Genomic DNA, 8,757 nt, shown 5'->3' with positions numbered 1-8,757 from the left:
TTTTCATTGATTTATTGGTCTCCTTGGTTCATTTTTATAAAAAGATTTAGGATGAAAATGCCAGTTCCATATTCGACTTGAATTAGGAAAAAGGAACCAGTTCCTTATTCCTTATTCACACCGAATAATGAACTGTGTTATCATTAAGTAAAATTAGGTAGAAATATATTGCAACAAATATTTTTTACGCCGAACCTACATATATCATGATTTTCATTGACATTAAGTATTTTTGGTTAATTTTAATTTATGTGTGAGTACGGCAATACCATTTCCTTAATATCGTCATAATAATACTTGTTTTCAGCGTTTATTGTCAAATAGAATATAAAAAGAAAAGTGACAGAATACTTCCATATAACAAGCATAAATAACACACACAACATTAAAACATAACATATCCGAAAGTGATTGTACGAAATACATGCTGCTGAATAAGGAACTAACTTATTACCAATTCCTTATTCAGAGGCCATTATTTCGGATAATTCAATGTGGATTATTTCCGAATCACATAGCGTTATATTCGTTATTTATGGCGATATTTAATGTAAGATTTGTTATTTATATCTCTGGTACAGTTCATGAAGTCTTATCTGACCCTGAACTTTGGTCAGGACTATATGAAGACTATACGAGCTGAAAACTAAATATGTTTTAGATATCTAATTCCGTTCTGATACGCAAACAGTTGCGAAGGGATATGATTGAGAATGCAAAAGGATTTTAACACGTCACCATAAAAGCAAGACTGCACCGGAAGAAGCGGTCCAGGTGCATCTAGTAGACTGAAACGTTTCATCGAAATGCCTTAATACTTTATTTTATTTTTTATTTTTTTTAACGCGCATACAAGCTGTAAAATTGTGTTTTCTTCTCAGATTGTTAAAGTGCAAATACGCGTTTTCTCGCTCATGCAGACCAACGATTCATTCGGCGACTTTCAACGTCGGCATACGATTATTTACCATGGGATCTAAACAATGCAAATGGTCTTGATGGTAAACAGCCCTTCGCCGTTCTTAGCGTAACAGTTCTGTATTCGCACCGAATGCCAATTAGTCGGACAGCGTTGCCATCAGTGCGACGTCACTGATGTCACACTAAAGGCGAGATTGAATTTGAAGCAGCTGCGAATTTGCCTCTAGTAGACTGAAAAGTTTCGTCGCCTATGTATTTCGTTGTAGTTTTTTTTCCAATTAAAACCAAAAGCTTACATTGCTGTAATTGTGTGTTTTTATTTCAATAGATTGTCTATCTCCGAAAGCGCGTTTCGTCCCTCTAGGATGCCAAATGTACATCCGGCGACCTTCAATATTTGCCCACGATTAAAGGTCGTGGGAACCGACAACTTGGCGCTGTTCTCGGTGGTTATCAGTCCTACATTTAGTTAGTGCATCTGGTTACTATTTCCTTATTCAGCCGCAAAAAAGGCATTGGTTTATCATTACACAAAAGAGCAAAGTAGAAATGTACTGCAATAAATATTTTATATCATTTCCAAACTACATTTACAGCGGTTTTCCTTGATTTATGTGTCACTTTATTCATATTAATATATTTGTTTTGTAAGAAAATACCAATTCCTTATTCGATTTGAATAGGGAATAAAGAACCAGTTCCTTATTCCTTATTCCAACCGATTAAGAAACTAGGTTATCATTAAATAAAACAAACTATAAATATACTGTAATTAATATTGTGTATACCCAATCTACATTTACAATGATTTTCGTTGATGTATGTGTCCCGTTGGTTCATTTTTATGTTTAATTTATAGAAAGAGCATTCCAGTTCCTAATTCGATTTTAATAAGGAAAAGGGAACCAGCTCCTTTTTCCTTATTCAAACTGAATAAGGAACTGGACAATCATTACTTAAAACTAAGAAGAAATGTGTTGCAATAAGCATTTTAAATATACAACCTTTATATTTATAATAATATTATTTTAGATGTGGTTCACTTTGGATCAGTTTGATTGATATTAAAGTAAGAAAATGCCAGTTCCTTATTCGGCTTGAATTAATAATAAGGACATGTTTTTTCATCATTCAGCCGCGAAAAAGGAACTGGACTATTAATAAAAACAAACATGTTTAAATGTGCTAGATTGTTCTTTTACGTCACATACATGTAACATAATCTTATATGCTTCAAGTTTTGTTGAAGTGAAGTAAGAATTCGAAGTAGAAAATGTCGGTTCGGTTTAAACAAGAAGTCCTATGAAAGCGCAAAGAAGAAACATAGAATATGTAACGTTATACATATAGTAAATGTATTCGAGTTATTTGTTTTGTTTACTTAAGATTTTTTTGCATTATTCTTCTTTAAAAAAAAACTCTATATCAAATATGTTGCTCGTGAATATGGAATAAGGAACTGTTCCGTATTCCTTATTCGAATAAGGAATAAGGAACTAGGAAAAAGGAACCAACTTACTCTCCCTTTTCTACTCGCATAGTGTGGTTATGTAAATGTCAAATGCTCATAGAACAAACTCAAATAATAGTATTATGTTATGAGTATTTGAAAATACGTTCATATTTATTTGATACATGCACTGGACCAATGGACACACATTTACCAAAGATGCTAAATACTGTCCATGAAACATCATCATGTTTGGCGATAAACTTGTTTACTAACAAGGAGTCGATCTGTATGCTCCAGCCAAGCAACCCAGGTACAGATCCCAATCTTTCTCCTCGTCAGTAAGGTATGCTTTGACCACCTTCATAATTAGGGATCGGTTGAATCTTTGAACCTGGCCATTTCCCCGAGAGTTTCGATGACTACTGCGGATCTTTATTATGTCCAGGAGAGCACACAGATCGTTGAACATCTGGCCTTCCTATGATGCCACTTGGTCACTATGTATTACAAATGGTGCTCCCCTTCGGACGACATCCAGAAGAGTTCGACTGCATCATCCGGTACTTTCTCATCTCTGATAAAAGGTATTGTATTTGTATCCTTTACATAACTGTTTATTCTGTTCCTTTTTCATATGTTGATTACAAAGAACGTCACATTGCCCGACGATCATTTGGGCATTTTCTTATATGTTCTTCAATTTCATGTGCTCCAGTATCATTGTTGTGAATGAAACGTAACGTTATTTGCCGCGCCGCGCTTTAGTGTAGTACGTCCTTGACGTCACGTTATATTTGTTGTTGTTTACATACGTCATGTTTATATTTGAATCTGAAGTAAAAGGAAGAACCTGAACACACAACGCTTTGTACGTTAAGTTTCAATTCTAATCATTCAGTCAGTAGCAATTCGACGCAATTTTACAGGCCACCTAAAATTTCATTACCAAGTTTTAGTGGAGATATATTGCGATGGCAATCCTTTTGGGATTCATATGAGTCTACCATTCACATGAACGCTAATCTGACCGATGTCCAGAAATTCACGTTTCTCAAATCCCAACTTCAAGGAAATGCCGCACGAGTAATTGAAGGTTTTGCCATGACTAACGCAAATTATGCACGTGCTGTAGATCTACTGAAGGAAAGGTACGGTCAGCAATACAAAATCATACACGCTTCCATGCAGGCTCTATTACAACTACCCGCTCCGTCCAGTAAAGCGTCCAGTTTGAGAACTTTTCATGCTAAAATGGAGACCTACATTCGCAGTTTAGAAGCTATGTGTCAGAGTCAAGACAGTTACGGCAGTTTGCAAGTCCCAGTTGTAATAGATAAGATGCCAGTTGAAATTAGGAAGCAGTTAGAACGTGAAAAGGGTTTATATACGTCATGTTTATATATGAATCTAAAGTAAAAGGAAGAACCTGAACACACAACGCTGTGTACCTTTATAATCCCACACGAACGCGTTAATCATATATGTCTTCACGCTCAACATTTACTCTTAACTGTGATTCTAAGCTCCGCTGTTTTCGGAAAAAAAGAGGTATTGTCATAGCCAGCTCGTCGTCGTGTCCGTCGTCATGTCGTCCGGGTCGTGCTAAAACCTTAACATTTTGTCAAGGTTTTGAACATTGGCTCTAAAATCAAAGTGCTTCAACCTACAACTTTGAAACTTCATATGTAGCTGCACCTTGATGAGTTATACATGCCTCACCCATATTTGGGTCACTAGGTCAAAGGTCAAGGTCACTGTGACCTCTAAAAAAATCTGACAAGCTTTCATCTATTCAAAACTGCACCCGCAGCCGAGCGTGGCACCCGTTATGCGGTGCTCTTGTTTCTTATTTGCAACAGATTTTCTGCAAAGTAAACCGCATCTTCGATTGTTTATGGATCTTTATTGAACTCCACTTTAAATCTTATCTTCAAGATGAATTCAATCCAGAAAGCGTCTTACCAAATCTTCATCTCTTTATCTTCTGCCTCGGCCACTATGTGCTTTGTCATAATGTCTTTTTTACCAACGGCATAATATGCCATTGTGTCCCTTGCACGCCGGCATCTAAGTTTTAAAGGATTGACATGCATCAGAAATACACCATTCAGGGATATTTAAAGATGTTTTCTAAAATAAAATTAACTCTAGAGATATCTTAAAATCTAAAGTTTTAAATTTTAAGAATATGTATCGTATTCAAATAAAACTGCATTCATATGCATAAGACATGTGCTATTGGGAAACCGCCGATAAACGTATGATAATATGTGTTGTTCATGAGAAAATAACAGATGAAATCTCTATTTAGCTTTCTAGTAGAAATAGTGAAAATATCTAATATATATGTATAGCACTTTTTTAAAGACGGGAATAAGGATAAAAGTACTTAAAAGTCACTTGAGAACACGAAAAACGAGCATAGAATGTTCACATTTATCAATCAACATATCAGCCTCTCTCTGTGACAACAGGGGTTAATGCATGTGCGTAAAGTGTCGTAACAATATACACTTATTTCATGTATGCGCGGTGAACAGTCAAAACTGTTTCCCAAGGTATCAGGGATGACTTTTGTACTGTTGCCCGAGGCCGATAGGCCGAGGGCAACAGTTCTAAATGTCAGCCCTGATACCGAGGGACAACAGTTTTGACTGTTCACCAAGCATCCATGAAATAAGTGCTTTATTACCTGATCAAATTTCCAACATAGAAAAAACAGCAAACTAAATTTTATTTACACACAACAGTAATCGATAAAATAAATAATTTTGACTGTTTAACTTTTTTCGACGAAATGACGTCATTATTCCAGCGGGCAACAGTTCAAACTGTTGACCGGTCAACAGTTCGATATTCACCGGTACCAGTTTAAAACATTGCAAATTTCTTTTTCGACGAAGAAATAGCAAAAAATAATTAATTATCATTTATATAAGACATCAGGTAATAAATTAGAATGTGAAGTCTGCACAGGCGCATCAGTGACGACACTTTCCGCTGTTATATTGTTCGTTTAAAGGGAGTATCTTATAAACAAAAAGCAGCCTAGGCAGAAAGTGTCGTCCGTGATAAGCCTGTGTTTACGGCACAGGCGAGTGTGGGAAGACACTGTACGCACATGCATTAAGCTCCGGTTTTCTCAGATCGAGGCTCATGTGGATTTCAAACAAAATAGCAATAACACCTAGTAATCTCAGTCTTTGTAAGTCAGCAGAAATATGGTGATTTACTGACGCATTGTTATAATCAAAACATTTAGTCATAAAAGGACTCGGAAAGAATATTTTAAATATTAAAACCAGAAATTTTGCCGACAAAAAGCGACCTTTTCACATATTATTGCATGAAGCATGACGTTATATGCTTTAAATTGATGAATGTAAACATTTTAACTAAATAGCTCCGGTATAATGCAAGAATACAATTAAAGGAACATAGGAGAATCGTGTGGATAGTCGCTGCATTTATTATGCGAAGTCAATGCTTAATACTCTACTGGCTAAAATGCTTCAGTCTGCAATTGACAGTTAAAAAATGGACAACCATTTGTATAGAAAAATAACGCATCGTGCATACGTTGATACCATAAATAAAACCTCGCTAGTAAGATATTTGCAAATTATACGAATTAATTTTCTGTTCTGTTCTGTGAACAAGCCAGAATATAACGACGACACAATATAACTACGACCACGTGAAAGGTACTCCGAAAGTCGTCAAATGATTGCAAAATGATGAGAAATCGCGCAGAAACGTGCTTGTTTCATAAAATGGTGATATTTTCTTGTTTAAAAACATGTAAAAATGTTCAGAAGAGTGACGTTAGAAAATCTTCAATATTAGAGCTGTTCAATTTTAAAATACTTTTCATAATCCAATGGAAAACGTGTGATTGTACATTCATTAGTTACGTTCACTACGGGATTGCATTACATTATAAATAGATATTTATCAGAAACAATTGCGGTACATGTATTTATACATATAATTTCTTGACTGTTATTCGTCTTCACGAGAACCATTCGTTTATTACACTCAAGCGAGTACACAACTACTGTTTATCTCAATTGATGAGACACCATCAAAACTGTGACCGTCTCCATTGTCGAGCACAGTTTGGTTTTTAACAAAACAGCAGCAAACATTTATACCGCTTCGTTTGTAATGTCGATTTCTGGGAAGGACGGCCATGTTATCAGCTTACAGTAGCCATGTATAATATCGATATCAATAAAATCAATGTCTACAATTCGGCCGATAAATGACAGTGCATCAAGAACGTTGCGATATGAACATCGCATTATAATATATCAATTTATTAACGTTAGGTATTTCTTTTCAGTAAATCAAAACAACAAGTTACGATTATTCCGAAATATTAATTTAGCAAAAAAATACGCGATAGTTGTAATCGAGAACTATGAGACAACTATTTAAAGTTGTGTATCACTGGATTAAAGCGATGTGTTTGATTGCACTACTTATCCCTAAGAATGGTAAGTCAAAATTGCGGATGTGTTTTTAATTAAACAATGTCCTTACATTTGAGAAATTAAAAGAAGTAGCAGAAAATGCATGCAAAGTACGGTTTTGTAAAAGATTGTGGCACAAATTAACATTCCACATGCGTACATCAATAAATAATTAAAAATATTAATGTAACATGTTACATGCGTTAATTAATTAATTGATTACATTATCGATGTAACATTTCAAATGGGTAAATCAATAAATGGTCAACACTATAAATGTAACACTCCACGTGCGTATAATAATAAATAATTAACACTATATATGTATCATGTCACATGCGTATATTAATAAATAGTTAACACTATTAAACATTCCACATGCGTACATTAATAAATAGTAAATACTATATATGTAACATGCCCCATGCGTACATTTCGAAATAGCTAACACTATTTATGTTACATTCCCATTAATATAATTATAATAATAATTAGTATTATTATTATTATGATGATGATTATTATTATTATTATTATTATTATTATTATTATTATTATTATTATTATTATTATTATTATTATTATTATTATTATTATCATTATCAAGGCGGTGGTGATGGCGGTGGTGGTGGCTGTGGTGGAAGTGGCGGTGATGGTTGTGATGATGATGATGATGATGATGATGATGATGATGATGATGATGATGATGATGATGATGATGATGATGATGATGATGATGATGGTGATGATGATGATGATGATGCTGCTGATGATGATGATGATTATGATGATGATGATGATGATGATGATGACGACGACGACGATGATGATGATGATGATGATGATGATGATGATGATGATGATGATGATGATGATGATGATGATGATGATGATGATGATGATGATGATGATGATGATGATGATGATGATGATGATGATGATGATGATGATGATGATGTGATGATGGTGATGATGATGATGATGATGATGATGATGATGATGATGATGATGATGATGATGATGATGATGATGATGATGATGATGATTTGAAGGTCGCCAACAAGAGAACATGCAAGAACAATAGAAAGAAATAACGCATTGATTCTATCAGTGGTGCTCTTTTTCGTCGTTCTTATGGGTATATTTTTCGTTGTCGTTGTCTCGCATTGTCGTTTTTGGCGACTTTCACACCCGCAAACACCAGAAGACGAAAGATCGACACATTAAGCTGTCAGAACAAGAACAAATATACGCGTCAGAACGAGAACAGATATATATATACCCGTCAGAACGAAAACAGATATACCAGTTAGAACGAGAACAGATATACCCGTCAGAACGAGAACAAATATACCCCTCAGAACGAAAACAGATATACCCGTCAGAACGAGAACAGATATACCCGTCAGAACGAGAACAAATATACCCGTTAGAACGAGAACAGATATACCCGTCAGAACGAGAACAGATATACTCTTCAGAACGAGAACAGATACACCTGTCAGAACGAGAACAGATATACCCGTCATCTAACGAGAACAGATATACCCGTTAGAACGAGAACAAATATACCCGTCAGAACGAGAATAGATATACCCGTCAGAACGAGAACAGATATACCCGTCAGAACGAGAACAGATATACCCGTCAGGTCGAGAACAGATATAAACGTCAGAACGACCAAAAGGGAGACACAATTTCTTATTGTCGCATTGTAGCCATTTTATGGTGTTCTGGCGGATATATTTGTAGTTTTTTTTCGTGTTGTCGAGTTGATGACTTTCAAACCCGCCATCACGCCACCATGAGAAAATTAAAACTATACCTTCCGGTACGACACAACTTGTGACAAATGTATTTTTATTTTATATATTATTATTTTAGTCGGTATGATGTCATGGAGACATT

The 8,757-nt window shown here is 35.1% G+C and overlaps 1 protein-coding gene across 1 annotated transcript in view; it reads left to right on the top strand.

Moving 5' to 3' along the window:
* Positions 1-3,625: 3,625 nt before the first annotated feature.
* The window catches only part of LOC127849319 (uncharacterized), a 34,521-nt gene continuing 29,389 nt past the window's right edge, over positions 3,626-8,757 (top strand). Inside the window, exon 1 of the mRNA XM_052382039.1 lies at positions 3,626-3,752. Within this exon, the coding sequence (XP_052237999.1) occupies positions 3,626-3,752 (127 nt within the window). The remainder of the gene's footprint in view (positions 3,753-8,757) is intronic.

Source organism: Dreissena polymorpha, chromosome 10 (genome assembly GCF_020536995.1).
Source record: "Dreissena polymorpha isolate Duluth1 chromosome 10, UMN_Dpol_1.0, whole genome shotgun sequence".
Classification (NCBI taxonomy): domain Eukaryota; kingdom Metazoa; phylum Mollusca; class Bivalvia; order Myida; family Dreissenidae; genus Dreissena; species Dreissena polymorpha.
The sequence above is the reverse complement of the archived record's forward strand: the minus strand, read 5'-3'. Positions and strand labels throughout refer to the sequence as shown.